At 40.5% G+C, this 27,500-nt stretch overlaps 1 protein-coding gene across 2 annotated transcripts; it reads left to right on the top strand.

The window, feature by feature from the left end:
• The first annotated feature begins 4,852 nt into the window (after nucleotides 1–4,852).
• Nucleotides 4,853–27,369, top strand: LOC143017476 (ran GTPase-activating protein 1-like). 2 transcript variants are annotated; one of them, XM_076172254.1, is made up of 13 exons: nucleotides 4,873–5,012; nucleotides 6,759–6,881; nucleotides 7,039–7,226; nucleotides 7,445–7,579; nucleotides 11,126–11,239; nucleotides 13,117–13,304; nucleotides 16,901–17,051; nucleotides 17,336–17,447; nucleotides 20,215–20,519; nucleotides 21,410–21,592; nucleotides 22,125–22,253; nucleotides 23,005–23,123; nucleotides 25,248–27,369. In XM_076172254.1, exons 2-13 carry the CDS (start codon nucleotides 6,863–6,865, stop codon nucleotides 25,312–25,314), a joined length of 1,710 nt encoding a protein of 569 aa, XP_076028369.1. In that variant the 5' UTR covers nucleotides 4,873–5,012; nucleotides 6,759–6,862; the 3' UTR covers nucleotides 25,315–27,369. The 2 variants fall into 2 exon arrangements, with proteins under 2 accessions (XP_076028368.1, XP_076028369.1); XM_076172253.1 differs by lacking the exon at nucleotides 6,759–6,881 and having other exon boundaries at nucleotides 4,853–5,012.
• Nucleotides 27,370–27,500: the final 131 nt, after the last annotated feature.

Genomic DNA, 27,500 nt, shown 5'->3' with positions numbered 1-27,500 from the left:
GTAATAGTAGTCCTTGGTATGTATGTATGTATATACATATACATATATATATGTGTATATATATATATATATATTTATATATATATATATATATACATATATACATATATATATATACATATATACATATATATATATATATATATATATATATATATATATATATATATATATATATATATATATATATATGTGTGTGTGTGTGTGTGTATTTACCTAGTTGTATTTACCTAGTTGTATTTTACGGGAAGGGGAGCTATGCTCGTGGGGTCCCGTCTTCATATCTCATTTTATCTAAACTATTTTTAAATTCATGTATTGTTTTTGCACACACCACTTTCTCATCTAACTTGTTCCAACTGTCTATTACTCTGTGAGGAAAGCTGTTCTTTTTCAAATCTCTTCTATAGCTGTCTTTTTTTATTTTCTTTCCGTGTCCTCTTGTATTTCTGTCATCCCATTTTATCAGATTCTCTCTATCAGTAATTTCTATGCCTTTCATGATTCTGTAAATAGCTATCAAATCTCCTCTCTCTCTTCTTTGCTCTAGTGTCTGTAGTTCAAGTTTTTCTAGTCTCTCTTCATATGATAGTTTTGAGAGTGTTGGTGCCAGTTTTGTAATTGCTCTTTGTATTCTTTCAAGTTTTTTTATACATTTTTTTGTACTTGGTGACCATATCGTTGCTGCATATTCCAATCTTGGTCTTATCAGGGTGATTAGGATTTTCTTCACCATTTCTTCATCCAGGTATGTAAATGCAACTTTGATCGTTCTTATTAGATTATAAGTCTCTCCGAAAATCTTATTTATATGTTTCTCAGGTGACATATTATTCATAACAATGACTCCCAGGTCCTTCTCATTTTCTACTTTTTTTATTCCTTCTTCTCCCAATTTATATGCTCCTGTTATTCTGTTTTTGCTTTTTCCAAATTCCATTATACTACACTTTTTTGTATTGAACTCCATCTCCCATTTCCTACTCCATTCTTGTATTTTATTTAGATCTCTCTGTAGCGATTCACAATCCTCTTCAGTTTTTACTCTTTTCAGTAGTTTTGCATCATCTGCAAAGAAGCTCATATAGCTTTCTATTCCTTCATCCATATCATTAATATATATAGCAAACATTATTGGGGCCAGAACTGTTCCCTGCGGAACACCGCTTATTACTTCATCCCATTTTGAGTGCTGGTTTCTTATCACTACTCTCATTTTTCTTTCTTGCAAAAAGTCCTCCATCCAATTTAGTAGCTTGCCCTGTATTCCTCCTTCAGTTTCTAATTTCTTAAGCAACTTCTTATGTGGTACTTTGTCAAAAGCTTTCTTTAGATCTAAAAATGCACAGTCCGCCCATCCATCTCTTTCCTGTATTATATCTATTAGTCTTGAATAGAAACATATTAAATTGGTGACGCATGATCGTCCTTGTCTGAATCCAAATTGCCTTGGATTTAACACTTTGTTTTTTTCTAAATATTTTACCCATCTACTTTTGATAATTCTTTCACAAAGTTTTGCTATTGTACTTGTTAGAGAGACTGGTCTATAGTTGGTAGGTTCTTCTTTATTTCCTCCTTTGTATATAGGTACTATGTTTGCTTTTTCCAATCTTCTGGAACTTTTCCTTCTTTCAAGGAACTATTTAGTATGCTATGTATTTTGTCTGCCAGTTCATTCCTGCATTCTTTTAGTATCCAGTTTGCTATTTCATCTGGTCCATGCGATTTTCTGACATCAAGATTACTCAAGTGTGTTAATATTTCATTCTTTGTTACCTTTATTTCTTCCATAGGGGGGACTTTCTCTTTCCATTCGTTCTCTTCAGGTTGTATGTTCTCCCTTGTAAACACTGATTTAAAATGTTTGTTCATAATTTCCGCCATTTCCATTTCCTCAGTGTATTCAACTCCCTCCTGTCTTAATTTCTCCAAGTCTTGTTTGTTTTTCAGTTTATTGTTTACAAATCTGTAGAATAGTTTTGGTTGATCTTTACACTTTTCTATGATATCTTTTTTATATTTTCTCTTTTCTTCTCTGCACATTTGTACATATTCATTTCTATAGCAGGTATATATTTTCCATTTTTCAGGTCTTCTGTCTTTTTTCCATCTGGTCCAGGCTTTGTCTCTTTTGTCTTTTAACTCCCTACAGCTTTTGTTGTACCAGCATTTTACATATTCTTTTTCTTGTTTTTGTCTTGGGACATACTTTTCCACTCCTTTTTTGTAAATTTTTGTCAAAATATTCCATTTCTCTTCTACTGTTGTTTCTTCTTTGTATATTTCTTCCCAGTTTTCTTGTTGAAAGAATTCTCTTATTTTATCAAAGTTTGTTTTTTCATACATCATTCTTCCTTTTCTATATTGTTCATTTCTTTTCATATATTTTTCTTCATTAAGTTCCAGTTCAATTAATACGTGGTCACTTTTACTTATTGGTGTTTTATATTCAATTTTGTCCACTATTCTAGGTTCGGATGTAATTACTAGGTCTAGTTTCGATGGCTCTTCTTCATTTCTATACCTAGTGTTCTCCTGTATCCATTGTGTCATTGTATGGTCAGTAACCATCTCGAGTAGAGCGTTTCCCCATGAGCCGTCTCCACCCTTTACTGTCATTTCTTCCCAGCAGATTTCTTTGCAATTAAAGTCGCCCATCATAACTATTTTTCCTCCCTCTTCCATTATCTTGTTTAATGTTATCTTTGTGTCCTCTAACATACTTTTATGTTCACTCTCTTCCCATGAGGCTGTTTTTGGGGGCACATAATTTATCACAAACTTTCTGCTCTTCTTATCTCTGTCTTCTACTTCCATCATTATCATTTCTACTGTATTCTTTCCATATGTGACACCCTTCACATTTATATCCTTCTTAGTCAGGAACATTACTCCACCCCCTTCCTTTTTCACTCTGTTTCTAATCCAATAATTATATGCATCATGTCCTACACTGTTGGGTGGTAGTGGACCTTTTAATTTTGTTTCTACAATTCCCATTATGTCTGGTTCTTTTTCTTTCAAATAATCATTCAGTTCATTCAATCCTGTTATTAATCCATCTATATTTGTGTAAGACACTCTTAGTTTTCTGTCACTTCCATTGTGTTCTCTGTTTCCCTTTTGTTTTTCTCTTGTATGTCGACTTTCTTCAGTTTCATATTCACTACTCTCCAATAGAATCTCTCTTTTTCTGACTCCGTTCTTATCTCATTTTTTTCCTTTGCTTCAAGTCTTTTCTGTTTTTCTTCCTCTCTTTCCTCTTTATTCATTTCCCTTTTTATCCATACCTTTTTATATTGTTCACTTGTTGCTAGTTTCCCTGTTTTGGATAAGATATTCTCAGCCGTAGTTTGTGACCTGAATTTAATCTTAATTGGTCTAGTCTTGTCTGTACTATATTTCCCGAGCCTGAATTTCTCTTCGATTTGTTTCATTATTTCTGGTTCATCTTCCTGAACTAATTCTAGTAAATTTCTTACTTTTTCATTTTCCTCTTTGATTCTTGTGGTTCTATCTGGGTTATGTTTCTCTTCCATTCCTAATATAATTATACATTTCTTTTTGTCTGCTAAGTCTCTTACTATATTCTCCTTCTGTCTCATCACTTTGATAACTGAGTTCTCAGTTTGTTCATTCATTTGCTGTCTGATTATGTCAGTGAATGCAACCTTGCTATTTTCATGATTTTTTTTTCCAACCCTCCTTGTTCTCCATATTATTCTCCTTTAAGACTTTATTCTCATCTTTTACTTCTTTTAACTGTTGTTTTAATTCTTCAATTTCCTTAGTTAAGTTTTTGTTCGCCCTCTCTAGTTCTTCCAATTTTTCAATTCTTCGTATCATACTGTCAACACTACCTAACCTACTCTCCAAGTCCTCGATCACCTTATCAACCTTCTTCTCTAGTCTTGTCAGTCGGTAGGGGGGGGTTTGTGTCCCCCCCACTCTCTTTAAATCCCTTGAAAATATTCTCATCACTTTCTACTGTATTGTTCCTATCTATACTTCTAATCTTTACATTCTTATTAGACATTCCGTCGTCCTCCAGCTCGTCTTGCGGTCGCTTGTTTACTTTTCGGCGGTCTGTTAGGGCCAAGTCCTCTATTTCCTCATTACCTTCCATTTCCCCAGCAATCCCTCCCCTTCTCCTCTTTCCTTACTTCCCCACTACCCCACGAGCAATTTCCCCCACCCTGTAAATACAAAAAGGCACTTCTCTTTGCGTTGGGATCCACAATCTGCACTTTTCTTCAGAACGTTCTTCAAGCCGTCCGTTCGTTGAAAGTGTGTGTGTGTGTGTGTGTGTACAACACTGAATGGGTCTCAGTGATTAGAGATACATTTTAACAACCACAATGCACTTTAATTCTAAGCCATCAAAGGCCAGCATGCTTGAAATTTAAATGTGGTAATGCCCAGGACTCGAACCCGGCATTCTCATGACAAGTGCGACAGTGACTTTCCAATTACTTTCAATTTCAAACATGCTAGCCTTTGATGGCTTAGAATTAAAGTGCATTGTGGTTGAAATGTGTGTGTATATATATATATATATATATATATATATATATATATATATATATATATATATATATATATATATATATATATATATTATGTAATATCTTACGTTTACCGAAGCATATTTATTCATATACGTGTACTTTCTAGAACTTGTCAGAAAAAAAACATACTAGAGATGCGTTAATATTATTTGAATAAGTATTTATTCGATCATCATTATTTATTTTTAATTTTTCGATTAATTTGTTCTTGTTCTAGTGAAACTTAAGTATTTCTGTAATTCTGTTAGGCATACTTTAAGTTCCTAGAACTGTTTTCATTTACTACGGTATTTGTTGATATTTGAATGATCTCGTGCGGTCAGAAAGTGAACGTGGCGGGATAAGTACATTTCGTTTGAAATACAAAGCAAATGAATATAAAGATGAGTACCACACTGAGCTTCGTTGGTCAGAAGAATAAATGGAACAAGGCAGAAGATGGTAATGTAAAATTATCTTGGTTTAATATGTCTTTAATGCCTAACATTGATGTGTTAAATCTAAATACTAAGTAGAACTTAAAATCGGCGTAAGGATAGTTACCGTGATGTCATTTAGGAATACGAATATAATATTGGGCAATATGTAAACGGGTCCTAACGACGGATACTCGGAAATGATAATCCTGCAAGACAGACGTCAGCGATGATCATCTCCCTGCCACTTGTCTTCAAAATCCATTACCTTCACTTCCCATCTGGAGTCTTAGGAATTGACGCTGTCTCCAGACTGTGCTTGTCAACTACAGCTAGAATTCAGAAAACATTTTGGATACTATTTTGTTTTGAAATATATTTTCTCAATATTTTATTTATTGTTTGAATAAATCTGGTGTCTATTTTTCTCAGAAATAATGTTCAGTCCCCCCTCCCCCTCCCCCCCATTCCTAGAACCCCTACACAGTCAAGGGGACCTCAATGGGAAATCAAGGCATTAGATGGTGGAACAAACAAAATGAGTGATTTATGATAGATTTGTTCAAATCAGGAATATAGCAAATGGGAAAATATGTTTTTCATACTACAACATGACCCAATCTATCTTTATGATTATCCTACCTAACCTATCATTGGGTTCATTTTACCTTGCTGGGGGACTTTGACCTGTATTGAGCACATTGTTAAACTACAGGCGGCATTGTAAAATGGTTCTTCCTCAAGGAATAATAAATTAACATTAGCATTAAGGTGGTGCGCTGATTGGACATCACCTGAGGCAACATGGTGTCAAATACTGGTCTGCTAGAACTAATTTAAACATAAGATACAAGTTGTGTGCTTGATACAAAAAAAAATATATATACAGTTTTTAGTGGTAGTGAGTGATGACATATGGTAATTAAAGAATTTTAATTTGCATTATTCTTTAGTCACCCTCTCTCAAACACTAAGCACAGCACTCATTTCATGAAATGAAAACAAACACCAAAAATAACTGTAACCTCATATAGAGCAGGAAGAGAACACTAAACAAGATACAAAGGTGGAGTTGTGATGCAAGTACACAACAAAGTACCCATCTCCAACAAAAGAAATTACTGGACAAACAATCAGACACCTGCAACTACAATAATCACAACCCAAATACAGATAACACAGCAACTTTACACAACCCTGATGCAGCCTTGTATTCACCTCAGACTATTCATTCTCTTCATTCCAAGCCTTCACACTTGCCATACTACTCATGTAAAAACATGCATAAAAACTTGTGACTGCTTTCAACAGACTTCACCTAATCCATATATTTGCAATGTGTTCCATAGAGCTTCTCAGTCAATTGGTCATATATCTTCAAATCTAAAAACATCGTTATCTTTCACTAAGTAATTTCCACATAGATGCCTTACAACAATCTTGATAAGTGCACCCTCTTACTCTTCTAAACTCACACAGCCCCTTACTCTTCTAAACCCTTTCTAATCCTCTTAATAAACACATGCCCATTGTATTAGACTATGTATAACTATGCAAAGGGTAATTGATAGAATTATTCAATATTTTTGGTTAACATTATTAGTCCCAGGGCCAAATGTCATTAAGGACTTTTGGGGAAAAGCTTTGGGAACTATAGTCACCTTGTTAAGTATTGAATAAGTTTTTAACATGTACTAAGAAGAAGATACAACTGCAGTTTAGTGAAATTATGTAATGACACCTTTTTACGTTTTTACCTAACCTAACCAAGGGGATGGAGAGGTGGGGTTGCCGATTTGATGAAGCAGCCTTGCTGTGGATGTGCTGTGTCTTGCGACACTGATTCTGACCCCGGACAGTGGACAAGATGCAGGGATGACCCATCATCCAGGAGGTACCATGATAAGAGGGAGGAAAGAGGGTAGAGGGGAGTGGAGTGTGATAGGGATGGAATGGGTAGGAGTGGTTTTTATGCCTTTGTCTTTTGGCTACCTCCCTTGTAAGGGAGAAACGCCTTTGGTATACGTATGTATATGTTTCTATTGTTTCAGTGGCACGAGTTGTGGAAGCGATCAATACTGTGAAGGACATTAGATGTCTGAAACTTGAAGCAAACACGTTGGGGGTGGAAGCTGCCAAGGAAATTGGCGACGCCCTGGCCAAACACCCAGAATTCGAACGAGCTCATTGGAAAGATTTGTTCACGGGTAGACTCAAGTCAGAAATTCCAGAAGCTTTGGTACATATAGATTACTTTTTTATTCTGTTTAGATTTCATTGTACTAGTATGTGTAAATGAAGTTTCTAGAATAGAAAGAAGTAAATGCCACTCCACCTTGATATGGAAATATGGTTCTCAGAGTGTTCTTGATGTTGAGAGGTAAAATGGCTTACAAATGATATATATATCTCTCTCCTCTCTCCTTCATCTTTCTCTTGATGCACTTGTATTTCCAGAAACACTTGTTCTCGGGACTTATTCGCGCCGGCGCCAAGCTGAAGGAACTGGATTTGAGCGACAATGCCTTGGGACCCGTGGGCGTCGAGGGAATGGTCGAATTCATGTCCTCTCCGGTCTGCTACTCCCTTGAGGTAATAGGGATGATAACATCAGTTGTCACTGAACCTCTCGCACTCCTTTCTCCCTCTCTCCCTCTACCTCTCCCTCATCCTCTTTCCCTCTCACTCACACACTCTTTCTCTCTCTTTCCCTCCCTCTCACTCACACACTCTTTCTCTCTCTTTCCCTCCCTCTCTCACCTCTTTCCACTCACTCTCTGTATCATGCTCTCTCTCTCTCTCTCTCTCTCTCTCTCTCTCTCTCTCTCTCTCTCTCTCTCTCTCTCTCTCTCTCTCTCTCCCCGCCCTCTCCGCTTTTCTTTCCTCTTGTCTTTCCTCTCTTCTCTCTCTCCTCTCTCTCCCCCTCTCTATCTCTCACTCACTCTGTTTCTCTCCTCTTTCCTCCCCTCTTCTCTTTCTTACCCTCTCCTTTTTCCTCCCCTCTCTTCTTCTCTCTCCTCCCTCTCTCTCCCTCTCTTCCCTCTCTTCCCTCTCCTCTCTCTCTCTCTCTCTCTCTCTTTTTCTTTCTCTCTCTCTCTCTCTCTCTCTCTCTCTCTCTCTCTCTCTCTCTCTCTCTCTCTCTCTCTCTCTCTCTCTCTCTCTTTTTCTCTCTTTTTTTCTCTCTTTTTTCTCTCTCTCTCTTTCCTCTCTCTCTGTCTTTGTCTTTCCTCCCTCTCTCTCCTCCCTCTCTCTCCTCCCTCTCTCTCCTCCCTCTCTCTCCTCCCTCTCTCTCCTCCTCCCTCTCTTTCTATCTCTTCTCTCTCTATCTCTTCTCTCTCTATCTCTCTCTCTCTCTCCTCTCTCTCTCTCTCTCTCTCTCTCTCTCTCTCTCTCTCTCTCTCTCTCTCTCTCTCTCTCTCTCATGCACTCATTTTTCCCTTGTTCTCCTAATCTTCCGTATCTTTCTTTTCATTATGTCTTGTTCCTTTTCTTCTTTCTTTATTCTTTGTTGTCTTTTTCATCTTCTTATTCTTCTTATCAGGTGTGGGAGGGTTTTCCTGTGGGACTTTTATATATATATATATATATATATATATACATATATATATATATATATATATATATATATATATATATATATATATATATATGTATATATATATATATATTTCCATTGGAAAGATTTAGCTCTGCTTTTACTATAAGGTGATTTTATGATTCATGGTTGGTGTGAGTAACATTACTTTTGAATACGAGAATGAAGCTTTCTGTTATTTATAAGCCATTGTTTCGGTTTCTCTAGTAGGCTTTGGTGTTTTTTGCAGCAATATTGAATTTACTGTGCAGATTTATTATTGTCAGGTCATCTCTATATGAGAGAATATTTGTGTTCAGTTCTGGTTGTTTTGTGTGACTCTTCACTGTCCTCCTGCTATAAAGTTTGTTTACCACTTATTGTCATTGTTATGAATGTCTGTTCTAAGGATCTTTATGGGTTGTATGTCTGGGGACCTTGTTCAAAGACTTGTGTGAATGTAGTAGTTTCAGAGTAGTAGGGAAGGCTTATGGGAGGATCTTGATTGAGAGGATTAGGAGAGGAACAGAAGGAGTAATTGGTGAGGAACAGTGTGGATTTAGGACAGGTAGAGGTTGTGTAGGTCAGATCTTTGTGGTAAGACAGATATGTGAGAAAGCTATAGGAAAGGGGAAGGATGTTTTTTGGGCTTTTATGGATCTGGAAAAGGCTTATGATAGGGTAGACAGAAAGGCACTGTGGGAGGTTATGCAGATTTATGGGATAGGAGGAAAGCTTTTGGGAGCTGTCAAGAGTTTTTATGAGAGTATTAGAGCTTGTGTCAGGATTAGAAATGGAGAGAGTGAGTGGTTTGAAGTAAAGGTGGGACTTCGTCAAGGATGCGTTATGTCGCCCTAGCTGTTCAACTTATACATGGATGGGGTGGTGCGAGAGGTGAATGCTAGGGTAGTGGGTCAGGGATTGGAGATGGTTAAAGAAAATGGAGAAAAGTGGGAGGTGAGCCAGCTGTTGTTTGCGGACGACACTGCGCTTGTGGCAGGGTCAGAGGAGGGATTGAGGAAGCTGGTGGCAGAGTTTGGGAGAGTATGTGATAGAAGAAAGCTAAAGATAAATGTGGGTAAAAGTAAGGTGATGAGATGAACAAGGGGTGAAAGTGGCAGTAGACTGGAAGTGAACATTAAGGGAGAGCGACTGGAGGAAGTGGATAGTTTTAGATACTTGGGTGCAAGTGTAGCAGGAAAAGGTGGAGTGAAGGTGGAGGTAGAATGTAGATTGAGAGAAGCGAGTAAATGCCTTGGTGGTTTAAAGAGTGTAATGAGGAATAGACATTTGGGAATGGATGCGAAGAGGAGACTGTAAGAAGGAGTGATTGTGCCAACAGCACTGTATGGGGCAGAAACGTGGAACATAAGAGAAGAAGAGAGAAGGAGTTTGAATGTGTTTGAGATGATGTGTCTGAGAAGTATGGTGGGGGTTACTAGGCTGGACAGAGTGAGAAATGAGGAGTTTAGGAGGAGAACAGTGGTGAAAATGGATTTGGGAGATGGGGTTGATGAAAGAATATTAGGATGGTTTGGACACATGGAAAGAATGAGTGAAGAAAGACTAGTAAAAGAGGTATGGAAGGCAGATGTGGAGGGAGTGAACATGAGGGGACGTCCTAGGATGAGGTGGATGGATGGGGTGAAGGGGGCTTTGGGGAAGAGGGGAATGTCTGTTGAGGAAGGAAGGGAGAGGACGGAAGACAGAGGTGAGTGGAGAATGGTTGTATATGGATGATGTTGTGATTGGGGTAGTATGTGTGAGTAAATTTTGACGCAGCCCGAAGGGATTTCTCCCCGTCCTCTCCTTATATGCAAGGGGGGACGGAGAGGGGGGGTTGCCGATTAAATGAAGCGGCCTTGCTGTGGATGTGCTGTGTCTTGCGACACTGCTTCTGACCCAGGGGGGTGGGCAGGGTGCAGGGATGACCCGTCATCCAGGAGGTGCTCAGATGAGAGGGAGGGTGGGAGGGGTGTGGAGTGTATTTAGGGATGAAATGGGTGGGAGTGTTTTTATGCCTTTCCCTTTTTGGCTACCTCCCTTGGAAGGGGGAAAAAGCCTTGGTATATGTATGTATGTATTATTATTATTATTATTTTATTTATTTATTTTTTCCATCTTTTCTTTTCATCTTCTTTTTCTTTTTCTTCTTCTGCTGATTCTGCTGATGATTCTTCTTCTTTCTTGTACTTGTGTGATGTGTGAGCAGTGCTTGGGTATCTGTGACTATTATTCTTTTCTTCTTCTGCTGCTGCTGCTGATGATTTTTCTTTCTTGTACTTGTGTGTGTTTGGGGAGAGCCCTTCCTTGATAACATGTTGGTTTGGGGAGGTAGGTATTTCTGATTTGATTCTGTTGTTACCAGCTTTGTAATAATAACCAAGATAGGCCATGTCCTTTTACTACCAAGGAATTGCCATAGAGATAAACAAAACAGTCTGACAGCAGCCAGAACAAAAGAAAATGTACTGCCCAGTATGACAGGAGTTTATGTCCAGAATGAATGTCTTGAGAACTTGCTTGAATAAAAGACCGAAACTGACTTGTCTTTTTCTTTGCAGGAACTACGTTTGAACAACAATGGTTTGGGTATCAAAGGTGGCACAATGCTTGCTGAATCACTCATGCGACTTGTGGAAAATGCCAAGGCAGCAGGTTCCCCACTGAAACTCAAGGTAAATATGCGTATGTGCACTTACTTGTGCGTGTTGCACACACACAAATTTAGAAAGACCACACATCTAAAGGATGTGAAGAAATAGTTTTCCACATAGATATGTGGAATAACGTAGGTGATATAGCCCACCTTCCCAAACTCTGTCAATAACTTTCTTAATCCCTTCTCAAATCCTTCTACATGCACAGTGTCATCAGCAAAGAACAACTGGCTTATCTCCCATTTTTCTCCATTTTTTTTTAACTATCTCCAATCCACAGCCCATAGCCTTGCATTTACCTCTTGCACCACCCACATCTATTTATAATTTGAACAGCCAAGGCGACATGACACATCCCTGGCCAAGTCCCACCTCTACTTCTCTTCATTTATAATTCTGACACAGGCTCTACTACTCTTGTAAAAACTCTTGACTGCTCTTAACAGCTTTCCTCCTATCCCACATATCTGCAATATCTCCCACAGTACTTTCCTGCCTACTACCCTGTCATTAAACATTTTCCAAATCCATAAAGCCCTATTATACATCCTTTCTTTTTCCTAAAGCTTTCCCACATATATGCATTACCACAAAAAGCTGATCCACACAACTTTTATCTGTTCTAAATCCACACTGTTCCTCTCCTAATCTTCTCACTCAAAACCCTCCCATAAGCCTTCCCAACTACACTCAGACTTATCCCTCTGAAACTACTACACTCACACTTGTCCCCTTTTCTCTTGTAAAGCAGAACTACACAGGCACTCCTCCAGTCCTCTGGCACTACCCTCTTTTAGACAAACATAAAACAACATTGCCAGCCAGTCCATCATCACTGTACCTCCCTTTTTTAGACACACTGCATGACACCCATCTAACCCAGGTGCCTTACCTGCTCTCATCATTTTGATAGTTGCTTTCACCTCATCTCTTCTTATTTCTCCTGCATTTTCCTCATTCATCATTGTCATTTTCTTAGCTCTTCCCTTTGCAACCACCTTTCCCTCCCTGTCCTCCTTCACATTTAGCAATTCCTTAAAATGCTCAGCTCATCTTCCTCTTACTGCCGTCTCTTCCATTATCATATCTCCATCTACACCTTTTACCTTTTCTTCTCTACTTGGTTCGCCTCCCCTTCCTCTCTTAATTTCCTTTCTTCAGACACTCCACAAAACACCCATCTAACCCAGGTGCCATACCAGCATTCTTTTTCTGTATCTCGTCTTTTCCTATTGATCTGTAATTTTCTTTTTCCATGACAGTTTTCTAGCATCTTGCTGCCACAATCAATCCACCATTAACATCTGCCCATCTGCACCCTATACATTTTCATCTCTACCTGGATTACTCCCTTCACTCTTTTCACTTTGCCTAAACATTGTTATATTCTTGAAAAGAACTCTTCATCAGATGTATCCATTAGTAAAGAACCATCCACCCCTCACCCCATCCATTCAGCCACTACCTGGAAACTGAAGTGGCAAGGCACAGCAAAATATTCTCATCCTTCTTCTCACTCTTTGCTACAAAGCCCTTCGCTACAAAGCTCTTCTCACTCTTCGCTACAAAGCCCTCTGTGAGGGGCACCGTCCTAGCCTCCTGACATTAAACCATATCATATGTCATTCTTCTCACTCCCATCACTCTCTCCTGTTTTCACACCTTCCCACTTGGACCAATACAAATCGTGTATCTCGTCACTCTCCTAGCACTACTACCAGTTTATTTCTTCTGCATCCCTGACATGAAATAGGTCACCTGAGTCTTTACGTTCTTCTCTGAATTAACCATGTCACATGCACATTTCTCATTTGTTTGACATCCTGACCACAAGCTCTTGTAGCTTCATTCACTCCTGTCATGGGTATTAAAGAAATTATTTTTATTATTTGTAGGTCTTCATTGCCGGAAGAAATCGACTAGAAAAGGAGGGAGCCATCGTGTACTCAAAATTCTTCAAAGCTGTCGGCAGCTTGGAAGAAGTTGCAATGCCACAGAACGGCATCTTTCATGAGGGCATTGCAGCTTTAGCAGACGCATTCAGTGTTAATAAAAATCTGAGAATAATCAATCTCAATGACAAGTAAGTTAACTTATGTATGTATCAGGGCTTATATTATGTGTGTATGTATCAGGGCTACAAAACCCTCTGTAAGGGGCACTGTCATAGCCTTCTGGTAGGAGGAGTTTGTGATGTTAAACCATATCATAATCATCATGTATGTATAAGCTCTGGGGTGTGTGAAGACTTGAACTAGTTGATTCATTTGGTCCATTCCCTAGCCTACTTTGCTGTGCAGCAATGTCTCCCTTGGCCAACTCCCTTATAAGGTATTTAAGCAAAAACTCCTTTCCTGCCATTGTGTTCCTCAGTGAGACGGAACTGCTCAGCTAGACTGCCTAGGGAATATCATCATCATCGGCCCCTAATATGAAAATAGAGAATATGGGGAGAAAACCCCTTAGGCTACATCAAAGTATCATCAATACACATTCTCCACCCACCCCTATTCCCTGCATTCTCCCTTCCCTGCTCAACAGACATTCCCCTCTTTCTCAGTGCCCCTTTTACCCCATCCATCTCATTTTTGGTCATTCCCTCAAGTTCACTCCATCCACCTCTGCTTTCCACACTCCATTTGCTAATATTTTTTCACGCATGGAAGCTCGCTGGTTCTTTTTGGAAACTCGCTAGTTGAGTGGGTTAGGGCATCGTTACATGCGGTGAAGGTTGAGTGGATGGCAGTTCGAATCCTGCCACTGGCGAAGTTGCACCAAGGGCATTGTTCATTAAATTCCACGCTATGAAGTCCTCTTTATGGATACTCGCTGGCTGAGCAGGTTAGGGTGTCGTTACTTGAGGTGAAGGTCGAGGTGAGGGCGGTTCGAATCCTGCCACCAGTGAAGTTGAACCAAGGGCATGGTTCATTAAATTCCACGCTACAAAGCCCTCTGTGAGGGGCACCGTCCTAGCCTCCCGATAGGGAGGAGTGTGTGACGTTAAACCATATCATCATCATCATCATGAAGTATTCTGTGAGGGGCACCGTCAAAGCCTTTCAATAGGGGGGAGTTTGTGATGTCAAACCATATCATCATCATCTTCACACAGTTTTTCCATGTGCCCAAACCATCTCTGTAATTTTTCATCATGGATCATTTTTCATCCTAAGGATTTACCAGCATAATTTTCAACACTTTGAAAAGGAATAGGTTCTCTAAAATTGAATGAAATTGTCATAGTATTAGCCAGAACAAAATTATCAAGCTACTTACATTATTGTATTTACCTAGTTGTATTTTATGGGATAAATGTGGGTAAAAGTAAGGTGATGAGATGTACAAGGGGTGAAAGTGGCATTAGACTGGAAGTGAGCATTAAGGGAGAGCGACTGGAGGAAGTGGATAGTTTTAGATACTTGGGTGGAAAGGTGGAGTGAAAGTGGAGATAGAATGTAGATTGAGAGAAGAGAGTAAATGCCTTGGTGGATTAAAGAGTGTAATGAGGAATAGGCATTTGGGAATGGATGCTAAGAGACTGTATGAAGGAGTGATTGTGCCAACAGCACTGTATGGGGCAGAAACATGGAACATAAGAGAAGAAGAGAGAAGGAGTTTTGTATCCTCAACTAGTATTGAGTAAATACATAACACAGAACTTAAGACGGCGAAACCCAAACTCGTTGTAACTTCTTTTCCTTTATTGGTTCACAATTTCTTCTATGGTTTTTACACACTGTCAATCACTTCCTGGTTCTATACCACAATGCACTATTTTATGTTTCTGTACGTATCATCGGACCGACTCGTCTTCTCGCCTTCTGCATGTCGTCTTAAAGGGCGGAAGTGATGACACAGCAAAAATAGGAGGTGCCAGCAAACGTATTTATATGGGTTATACTGGGAATGTTTGGTTTCCCGCAAATAAACTATCATGTTCTTAATTACTAGTTATATGTTGTTTACAGTATATAATATTTCCAGGGGGGAAGGGTTCCTTATTATTTGGTTGTCGTGTGTTTTGTGAGTTAGAGGTTGACTGCACTTATGAGTGTGTTCGTGTGTGTGTGTATTGGTTGCTTGTGGTGGTGTTGGTGACACATGCAGGAAGTGCTTGGTCAGCAGCTGTCCAGTCAGCGAGAGTGGTGCCTGACAGTCGGCGGGCAGTGAGTGAGTGAGGGAGTGAGTGAGTGATATTACTCATCATGTATATGGTGGCGTATACAGTTTGAATGTGTTTGAGATGAGGTGTCTGAGAAGTATGATGGGGGTTACTAGGCTAGATAGAGTGAGAAATGAGGTGAGGAGGAGAACAGGGGTGGAAAGGGAGTTGGGAGATAGGGTTGATGAAAGAGTATTAGGATGGTTTGGACACATGGAAAGAATGAGTGAAGAAAGACTAGTAAAAGAGGTGTGGAAGGCAGATGTGGAGGGAGTGAACATGAGGGGACGTCCTAGGATGAGGTGGATGGATGGGGTGAAGGGGGCTTTGGGGAAGAGGGGAATGTCTGTTGAGGAAGGACGGGAGAGGACAGAAGACGGGTGAATGGAGAATGGTTGTATATGGATGATGTTGTGATAACATGAGGTGGAATGGGCGGGTGGATGGGGGGTGAGGTAGTATGTGTGAGCAAAATTTGACGCAGCCCGAAGGGATTTCTCCCCGTCCTCTCATTTCATGCAATGGGGGGACGGAGAGGGGGGGGTCGCCGATTTAATGAAGCGGCCTTGCTGTGGATGTGCTGTGTCTTGCGACACTGCTTCTGACCCAGGGCAGTGGACAAGGTGCAGGGATGACCCGTCATTCAGGAGGTGCTAAGATAAGAGGGAGGGTGGAGGGGTGTGGAGTGTATTCGGGGATGGAATTTGTGGAAATGATTTTATGCCTTTTTCTTTTTGGCTACCCCCCTTGTAAGGGGGAAAAGCCTTGGTATATGTATGTTTTTTATGGGAAGAGAGCTATGCTTGTAGTGACCCACTTTTGTATCTTTCAGCATCCAGTTTGATCTTAAATTCTTGTATAGTTTTTACATTCACTGTTTCCTCACAAAGAATGAGTGAAGAAAGACTAGTAAAAGAGGTGTGGAAGGCAGATGTGGAGGGAGTGAAAATGAGGGGGCATCCTAGGATGAGGTGGATGGATGGGGTGAAGGGGGCTTTGGGGAAGAGGGGAATGTCTGTTGAGGGAGGACGGGAGAGGACAGAAGACAGGGGTGAATGGAGAATGGTTGTATATGGATGATGTTGTGATAGCATGAGGTGGAATGGGCGGGTGGATGGGGGGTGAGGTAGTATGTGTGAGCAAAATTTGACGCAGCCCGAAGGGATTTCTCCCCGTCCTCTCATTTTATGCAATGGGGGGATGGAGAGGGGGGGTCGCCGATTTAATGAAGCGGCCTTGCTGTGGATGTGCTGTGTCTTGCGACACTGCTTCTGACCCAGGGCAGTGGACAAGGTGCAGGGATGACCTGTCATCCAGGAGGTGCTAAGATGGGAGGGAGGGTGGAGGGGTGTGGAGTGTATTCAGGGAGGGGATGGGTGGGAGTGATTTTATGCCTTTTTCTTTTTGGCTACCCCCCTTGTAAGGGGGAAAAAGCCTTGGTATATGTATGTATGTTTCCTCACTCAATTTGTTCCAGATATCTATGCCTTTTCTTATTTTCTGTTTTCATTTCACAGCACCTTCACACCCAAGGGTGCTGCAGCCATGGCCAAGTACCTGCCCACCATGCAGAGCCTGGAGGTGATCAATTTTGGAGACTGTTTGATCAAAACACAGGGAGCCATTTACATTGCTAAAGCCATAGAAGCAAGGCATTTCGGGCTCAAGGTACGCTGCTGTTTTAAATCTTAGTTCTTTTTATTTTAGTAATATATATATTCTCTTTTTTGTATGTATATTTATTCATTTATATATTAATTTATTTTTTATTTTATTATACCCTGTCTGGGATAATGGCTGCATGTTATTGTGAAGTTAAAATCTGCACAGTAGGTATGCATCTGATACTTTAAGGTCTATATGGGATGCCCATATGGACCAGAGCCACGCATTATTTTATGAGTTGTACCATCATCCTTGGAGAGTTTAAACCATGTCCTCTCTTGTTACAGGAGCTTCTACTAGACAGTAATGAAATCACCATCAGAGGAGGATTGGCTATAGCAGAAGCCATTGCTAACAAGGACAGTTTAGAACGCCTTAACCTAGATGCCAACCAATTTGGTAAGTATTCGTTTCATTTACAGTTGAACCTCGGATAACGAACACCCCAGTGAATGAACAAGTTTTGTGAACAATATTTTGCCTCTGTTGACGAACGATACCTTGAAATACAAACATACGCACACGCATGCACACACCATCCCACCGGCTTTAGCACATTTACACTGTAATTGTTTTGGTTTAAGAACGGAGTCACGGAACTGATTAAGTTCATAATTTGAGGTTCCACAAAGAAGTATTGGAATATTGACTACATGGTGACATACAGTAGTGATTACATGGTAAGATGCAGCCAGTACTTCAGTGACTGTTTTTAGGCACCTTTACAGATGGGAGGGCACATCATTTGTCAGTGTTAGAGTAAAATCTGTACTCATAGAGGAATGATGATACTTTTGTACTACAGCTGTCCCTCCTTTATCCTGTTCCCTTGAAACTGTTCATCACCACTTTTATAACTTCTTTTTCTGGATCCCTTGTGGTGATAGGGGGAGGGGAAGAAGAATTCTGCTGATACCATATTCCCCAAGTGTGTCATTGTGAAGTTAAAATCTGCTCTGTAGCATGCAGCTGATATTTTAGGGTCTATATGAGGCACCTCTACAGACCAAAGCCACACATCAATTTGTCTGTGATAGAGAAAATCTCTATTCATACATACATACATATACCAAGGCTTTTTCCCCCTTCCAAGGGAGGTAGCCACAAAGGGAAAGGCATAAAAACACTCCCACCCATTTCATCCCTAAATACACTCCACACCCCTCCCACCCTTCCTCTCATCTGAGCACCATCTGGATGACGGGTCATCCCTGAACCCTGCCCACCGCCCTGGGTCAGAAGCAGTGTCGCAAGACACAGTACATCCACAGCAAGGCCGCTTCATTTAATCGGCGACCCCCCCTCTCCGTCCCCCTTTGCATATAAAGGGAGGACGGGGAGAAATCCCTTCGGGCTGCGTCAAAATTTACTCACACATACTACCCCCCCCACCCCCCCCGCCCATTCCTCCTCATGCAGTCACAACATCATCCATATACAACCATTCTCCACTCACCTCTGTCTTCCGTCCTCTCCCTTCCTTCCTCAACAGACATTCCCCTCTTCCCCAAAGCCCCCTTCACCCCATCCATCCACCTCATCCTAGGACGTCCCCTCATGTTCACTCCCTCCTCTCTATTCATAGAGAAATTATAATACTTTATTATACTGCGACTGTCCCTCTGTTATGCTGTCCTCCCACACTTAATACTGTCCTATACCACTTCTCTGAATATTCATTTCCTTTTTCGCCTAACTCTGTGGTAGGGGAGAAAAAATACTGCCGCCGAGTGTTACCATTTGAGTAATAAAAGGCAACAAAAACAGGACAGGGATGGGATTAGGCATCCTTCTCTGTAGCTCCAAAGGGGACATTCCTTAAAAATAAAATAAAATAAAGTAAACAAATCATAAGAGAGTCAAGGAATTTTCTAGCCAGAACCCTAAGGTTTGGGTCTTTTAATGTGCATGGGTGTGGTACAGATGAGAGTTAAAGGGAAGAGATAGGTAGTATATTTGTGAAAAGAAAGATGGATGGGTTGGCATTAAGTGAAATTAAGTTTAAAGGCCAGCAAGAATACTCAGAGTAAAAGAGAATGGGTGATACAGCAGTGACTATATTTTATAATGCAAGTAGTGTGATGCATCGTACGTTTGGCAGCCGATGCTGCTCCCAAGAATTTGACTCGTTCTGAAGTGGTTAATAGTGGAGAAAATGTAGATGATGTTGGTAAAGAAGGATCTTGGGGCCCAGTCTGAAGACCAAGGTGCTCTTTCAAGTGGAAATGAGGATATTGATACATACATACATACATATACCAAGGCTTTTTTCACCCTTACCAGGGGGGTAGCCAAAAAGGACAAGGCACAAAAACATTCCCACCCATTTCATCCCCGAAAACACTCCACACCCCTCCACCCTCCCTCCCATCTTAGCACCTCCTAGATGACGGGTCATCCCTGCACCCTGTCCACTGCCCTGGGTCAGAAGCAGTGTCGCAAGACATAGCACATCCACAGCAAGGCCGCTTCATTAAATCGGCGACCCCCCCTCTCCGTCCCCCCATATAAAGGAGAGGACGGAGAGAAATCCCTTCGGGCTGCGTCAAAAATTTTTGCTCACACACACCACCCCACCCCCACTCCCCCGTCCAATCCACCTCATGCATCACAACATTTTCCATATACAACCATTCTCCATTCACCCCTGTCTTCTGTCCTCTCCCGTCCTTCCTCAACCGACATTCCCCTCTTCCCCAAAGCCCCCTTCACCTTCATATTGATGGTGTTTGAAAATGGCCAACAGGGAAATTATTTCTTTTGACATCCCTTTTTGTAGGACCACCTCGTGCATGTATCCATTGTTGGTCCCTCCGTTGCAGGAGACCTACAGCCTTCAGGAAACTGTGACCGTGCATACTAGCTACATACATATACCAAAGGCCTTTTCCCCCTTACAAGGGAAGTAGCCTAAAAACAAAGCCATAAAATCCACTCCCACCCATTCCATCCCCATCACACTCCACGCCCATCCATCCCTCTCCCTCCCTCTTATCTTGGCTCCTCCTGGATGACAGGTCATCCCTGCATCTCGCCCCCTTCCCTGGGTCAGAAGCAGTGTCTTGCAACACTGCTTCTGCATACTAGTTACTGATAGTAAATTTGTAGTCTTTTGTTGACTCATGTGTTTGTTTCACATTCTTCCTATATTATATTATATTTGTAGGTGAGGACGGCTGTGATAGTCTACGAGAATTGCTTGACACCTTTGGGCGATTAGATAACCTCGACACACTGGAGGATGATGAAGAACCAGACTCAGATGAGGAGGACAAAGAGGATGGGAGTGAAGACGAAGATGATGATGACGATGACGACGACGACGATGATGATGACGACGATGAGGAAGATGAGGAAGACGAAGAGGAGGAGGAAGAGGAAGAAGAAGAAGAAGAAGGTGTTCATATCATGGAACCAAAGGAGTGTATAAGTCCACTACGGAGGGGAGAAGCCAAGATAAAGACTTTGAAGGTATGTAGAGTTGATGGCCATTAAAAACTAGCATAGTTTTCTTTCTCTTGGCTGAAAAAAAGAAAAGAAAATACATACATACCTATACCAAAGGCTTTTTTTCCTTACAAGAGAGGTAGCAAAAAAACAAAAGCATAGAAACCACTCCCACCCATTCCATCCCCATCACACTCCACTCCCCTCCACCCTCTTCCCTCCCTCTTATCTTGGCAGCTCCTGGATGATGGAAGGAAAAGAAAATAAAGCATTTTAGATTTGATTGCTTTTCACTTGGTCAGTTGCTTGCAGCAACTCTTAGTTTGGACCGTAGATTACTTGAGTCTGTACTTGTTGATGAGGGCATTTTTAAGATTTCGTGTTCCATTTGTAATAATTTTGATAGTCTAGAAATCCAATAACTTTAATTCTTCCTATGAGATGCTGTAGCATAAGCTATGGCAGGGTAAATCTTTGTCAATTTGTTGTATCATTTCTTACAGGAGATACAATACATTTAGCTGTATGATATTTCTTCTGTGATATATCAATGGGCCAACCATTGGAGAAGATAGATTGAATTTACGAGAGGGATTTTGGATGCGTGTGGGTTGGGTGTATGTGCTGACTTGGCCGCCCCTTTATAAGGGGGAAAATGCCTTTTGGTGGGTAGGAATTTATGCAGATGTCATAGTCATTTCCTCAGGCAAGAGGCTGGAGGTAAACAATAGACTGAAAATCTTTTAAACAAAATTAGTTTTTTTTATGTCAATATAATGTCATAACAATTGATGACAGATATTAATATACACTACTTTGTTAAAGTGATTCATATACTAGCTCAATGTAATCTTCCTATATATATATATTTGATGTAACATAGCCAATTATTTCATTCTGATGTTTTTCTACAGTGCACGGTGGCAGAGTTCCGAAGTGTTCCCTCAGCAGGAAGACTTCTAGGTCTTGGTTCAGAGGGACCCCCTGAGATGGTAGAAGAACTGAAGAACACTACCAATACTGACGAAGCTTTCATTTCCTCCTGTGTTGATGTATTGATGAGAACTGCATCCCTCACCCAAGTAAACAACTCAAAGGTAATGAAATAGGACTGGAAAGAAGGAGACCAGTGGTCCCCAAAGAGGTGGGAAGGGATAAGAGCATAAGGTTATGATAGTGATTGTTGCATGAACTCAAAGGCAATGAAATAGGACTGGAAAGAAGGGGATTGACTGGACAAAGGAGTGTTTTCCTTCTTGCAACTCTGCCATAGTAACCCAGCCTGTGGAGATACCTGACAGCTGTTCTGGGACTGATATCAGTTTGTGTTACTATGTCAGAGGTCCCCTAACTGGTGGTTAGGGGTAAGGACATAAGGTTATGATAGCGATTGTTGCATGAGCTTTATTGATTGGAAATCTGTTGCCCCATTGTAACTGGCAACAATCCTCAGGACTTCCTATAGTTCTTTCTTGGAAGAAATGTTCCTGTTCTCTGTGTTGTATTAGTTGTGGAAATTGATTAAATAGAAACATGAAATCGGAAAAGATGTTTCTGTGTGTAAATGCAAAGATAAACCAGTTGATGTGAGCATTAGCCATTACTCAATTTAAATTCCGTTCACAACAGGTGCTAGAAGCTGCAAAAGTTATGTGCTGCACATTGGCTGAAAAAGCATTTGAGGTTGCGCAGCAGAAAGATATCGTGTCGGTGGTAACAAACGAATTCCTCGTCTATTTAGGGCTCATCAAATGTGAGGTAAGTTGATATTCTCATTTAGTGGGGTTTTGCATGAGAAATGGGTTCATAATCTCAGTACATTGATAATACAGATTCTGTTGTGCTAGATGCATACATTCATATACCAAAGGCTTTTTACCCTTTACAAGGGAGGTAGACAACAATCTTTTGCATGCACTGACTTTGGACAGTAGAAATAAACTCTAATATCCATTTCCGAGCAGTACATAAGTACCACCCTTGACTACACTTCCATAGTATGGCTCTCAACAATTAGCAAGACAAACACAAACAGTTCCCAAACATAGAATGGAGCCCTGAGAGGAGTGATGACAGAATGCACCAAATCCACCTCATATAGACACACACAGAAACCAAAATCCTCCCTATAGAATGCCACATGAAAATGACAGGGACACTGTTTTATGTCAGAAACCTAAACACTACTACATTTTCAAGCACCACCAGCATATATATATATATATACTATGTGTGTATATATATATATATTTTTTTTTTGGGGGGGGGGGGGGTTGCAGAGCATCACTAAAGATTTCCAAGATAGACCACCAAACTCTGTATTCCACCAACATCCACTCAGAAAAAAACATCCCACCATCCCTCCATTTCATTCATGGTCTTCTTCTCAAGTTCACTTCTTCCACTTCTATTTTTCACACTTTTAGGTAGTCTTTCCATATAAATCCTTTCCGTGTGCCCTAACAAACCTCCTCATTCTCTGATTGATCTTATTTTGTGTTTGTTGCAGGACAAGAAATTCAGGGTTGAGTGGCACCTGAAGCACTGCCTCAACGTTCTTCAGTATTTGGTGAAGCAGCCCTTCTTCCCAAAGGACACCAAGAATACGCTTCAATTCTTTTTCTCCAAGTAACTATGATTTATGGCCTTCCCTGTTTATACATACATACATATATATATATATATATACATACATATATATATACATACATATATATATATATATATATATATATATGTATATATATATCACAACTAACACCACAGTCGGACGAAAGAAAGAATTGAGTAAGCGAAAACTATATATTTTGATTGCTAACTGCAATCCTCTTCAGCGTACTACTGAAGAGGATTGCAGTTATCAATTGAAATATATAGTTTCCCTGACTCAACTCTTTCTTTTGTCTGACTGTGGTGTTAGTTGTGATTTACAAATGTACAGTGAACTCGCGCTTATCCAAACGCGTATTAACCGAATAATCGCATTAACCGGACATTTTCTCAATATGGTAGCCATCGCTTTAACCGAACGTATTTGGATCTTAACCGAACACTCAAACACCCCGCCGCCTCTTCCACCACCCCCGTGCCACCCGCAAGCTTTACCAAGTGCTCACACGGTGGCAGCACACTCCATGTTTACACCTGATCGGCTGTTTGGCGGTACATACATTCGTGAGTCCTCTCGGTGATGATACAGTATCACAAGCTCTCCTTAAACATTTTCTCTTTATACTCTAGAATATGTTTATGAACTATTATAAGCATTTCCATGTGTATGTTAAGTTTACAGGTATGAATATTGCAACTGACGTTACCACATAAAACTCTACGGGAATGAAACAAAGTTGGATTAACCGAACATTTCGGTTAATCGGACATTTCTAATCCCCCTTGGAGTTCGGCTAAGTGGAAGTTTACTGTATTACTACATTTCTCACCGGTGATATATATATATAGCCAGTTTTAGCTATTGGCTTGCAAAATAAACAAATTTAAAAAAATTTATTGTGTCCCAATTGAAGAAAGGATAAGGGGAAAATATTTCATATACAATTCTTAACACATAATTCGTTTATTATGGTAAAATATTCAGGGCTCCTTTGACCTTTTTTTCTGTTGTAATTATTTTGTCAGCCTTGTGGGCTTCATATCCAGGCTAGAATTGCTGCCCCCTTAAATGTGCTACCTAAGGGCATGGAACTGGCAGCCTCTCCCCCCTGTGGGAAGATTTTGGTTAAAGAAATGTCATGGCTGAAGGAACAAGGAGGTAGCACTGTGTAGCTGCCCAGCTATTAACATTTTGTCCCCAGTCCTCCCCCTTGTGCCAAGATACTTTGGTCACCAAGAAATGGCAGATAGTTTGTGTTGGGGAATGGGGTTATTACATAAGAATGAAGGAGACTGCAAGAGACCATAAGGCCTACACTAGGCAGTTCCATTATTATGGTGGCATTGCTGTATGTGATGATATATTTTTGTTCTTTCAATGAAGAGAGAAGGAGTTTGAATGTGTTTGAGATGAGGTGTCTGAGAAGTATGATGGGAGTTACTAGGCTGGATAGAGTGAGAAATGAGGAGGTGAGGAGGAGAACAGGGGTGGAAAAGGAGCTGGGAGATAGGGTTGATGAAAGAGTATTAGGATGGTTTGGACACATGGAAAGAATGAGTGAAGAAAGACTAGTAAAAGTGGTGTGGAAGGCAGATGTGGAGGGAGTGAACATGAGGGGACATCCTAGGATGAGGTGGATGGATGGGGTGAAGGGGGCTTTGGGGAAGAGGGGAATGTCTGTTGAGGAAGGACGGGAGAGGACAGAAGACAGGGGTGAATGGAGAATGGTTGTATATGGATGATGTTGTGATTGCATGAGTTGGAATGGGGGGTGAGGTAGTATGTGTGAGCAAAATTTGACGCAGCCCGAAGGGATTTCTCCCCGTCCTCTCATTTTATGCAATGGGGGGACGGAGAGGGGGGGTCGCCGATTTAATGAAGCGGCCTTGCTGTGGATGTGCTGTGTCTTGCGACACTGCTTCTGACCCAGGGCAGTGGACAAGGTGCAGGGATGACCCGTCATTCAGGAGGTGCTAAGATAAGAGGGAGGGTGGAGGAGTGTGGAGTGTATTCAGGGATGGAATTGGTGGGAATTATTTTATGCCTTTTTCTTTTTGGCTACCCCCCTTGTAAGGGGAAAAAGCCTTGGTATATGTATGTATGTCAATGATCTAATTGTTTTTTGTTTTTGTTTTTTCCAGACCAAATACCGCTATTGATGCACATGAAGAAGAGAAACACAAGTTGATGATTGTTCTCTTTCAGTGAAAAAATAGATATATAAACAGTTATTGTGTGTTCCTCAGGGAGATGTGAATCTAAAGAACACAAAAACAGTTATTATGTGCTCCCTGAGGAGAAAGAAATGATTTAAGTGCATGGAAATGTGAATTTGAATGACTTGTTTTCAAGTGAAAATTACCAAGTTCGTGATTCAAGTATGATCAGTACAAATTTTTTGGTAAAGAAATATCTAAAGATGATAAGTTCTTTCTTCAGGTCTTTCCTTCCTGTGAAATTATCAGTGACTTCGTAATCCTAATAGGCTTCTGTATATCACAAAAGCTATTCAAATTGTATTGATTTTATATTTGTTATTTGTCTCATTTTTTTATATGGTATATGTATATTTTGTAAAAGTTTCTTGTAAAACTTTGAGTACTCCCATTATAAATCTGTAAGATGTTGTATTTGTAATACATCATTGCCTTGCGATCTGAGAATAAAGATATTTAATTTGTGAAAAGACCTGTGATATATGTAATTTGTCACACAGACCAAGGAACCATCTTCTACATGTCTAAGCTGTCACTGTTACACCTAAGTTCAACGTCTGCCAAAGATTTCCTAATGTAACAAAAATATTTAGTGAAGTGGTAATACATTTGTTTATGTGTAGCAACATCATGCTTAGTAAAAAGAACAAGAAAAAATGTTTTATTCATTTATTTCATTTGATTATTTTTATTATTATTATTATTATTATGTATATATATATATTTTCACCAGGGCAGTGGGCAAGATGCAGGGATGACCTGTCATCCAGGAGGTGCCAAGATAAGAGGGAGGGAAGGGGGTGGATGGGAGTGGAGTATGTTAGGGATGGAATGGGTGGGAGTGGTTTTTATGCCTTTGTTTTTTGGCTACCTCCCTTATAAGGGGGAAAAGCCTTTGGTATATGTATGTATGTACAAATACAAAAGTCAAAGTCATAAAAGAAGGTGAAGAGTTTTCACAAGCAGAGACTTAACCGCTGTAACAGGTCACCTTATTTGGTTGTACTGTCTGCAAATGGCAGTCACTGATAATTAATTGCCAGATGCAAATGCAGGTCATTGTCATGTGAAGCATTATAATACTGTTTTTATCAATTTTTAATTCCTGGGTTTGCTGCAGCTTAAGAATGGTGAGAACTGTTAATTGTGATTATGTCCCACTCAAAATCCTAGATCAAGTCTCGAGTGAAATGCCAGACCACAGGAATCCTCAGTAAGATGAAGACGGATGGATTTTGTGACACATTTACTGCCTCAACAGCTGTAGCACCATATGCAGGCACCTCAAGTTATTGCAGGGTTATCTTTAAGGAGTGTAATAGAGTGTGTGTGGACTTGTCGAATTTTGTATTTATGTTAAAATTCTTGTATATTCATTTATTTTTCCTTCTTTTGCTTTTTTGACAGCTCCCAAACTTTGTCTCGTTAATCTTTTACCAGTACACATCTGTTATTTTTTTTTATGCTGTGTCATAAAAGTCCCTCAAATCTGCAAGTTTAAAAAAATTTCTATCAAGTCAAAAACTATATACCTGTCATGGTACTGCCCATGTTGTGCAGGAATTATCAGCATAAGAATGCTGGAGGGGACAAATGAGAGCCACATGGTCCCCGGGAATTCACACTGGTGGAAAATGCTAGCATGGATACCAAAATGATCATACTAGTGGGTCCCTAAGCCACCCTACTGCGACCCACACAGTCACCAAAGCTGGACACGAGTGCCAAAGATTATAATTGGATTCGATCAGGAAGGAAGGCTGCAGTGAGGAGACTCGTAAGAAGAAATACGAAGAGCAGCTGGAGAGAAAGGTGTGGAATTAGGAAACGGAGAAAGAAGGAAAGGAGATATTTGGCACTTATGGGCAATCGGTCACAGCCGACCTTAGAAAATAAGAGGGTTGAGGGCTGGCAGGGCCACTCACAGCTAGACCTCCACCTGCACACCACAGTAAGCATATCTCTGTTCCATCTTAGTAACAATCTCCTGGCTCACATCCATACCACTTTCAAATAAAGAAAGTCAACCAGTTTCTGTGTTTGAGTTATCCTCTTAGCCTGTCTCACCCATACATACCATGTACCCACTCCCACCCATTTCTCACATATCCACTCCACACCCCTTTCCTCCCTCTCCTCTTAACTCCTCGTAGATGACGGGTCATCCCTGTATCCCAT

The sequence above is a fragment of the Oratosquilla oratoria genome, chromosome 32 (genome assembly GCF_046742065.1).
Source record: "Oratosquilla oratoria isolate Oo_2021 chromosome 32, ASM4674206v1, whole genome shotgun sequence".
Lineage (NCBI taxonomy): Eukaryota > Metazoa > Arthropoda > Malacostraca > Stomatopoda > Squillidae > Oratosquilla > Oratosquilla oratoria.
Note: the sequence above shows the minus strand (reverse complement) of the source record. Positions and strands in the feature narration are given on the sequence as shown.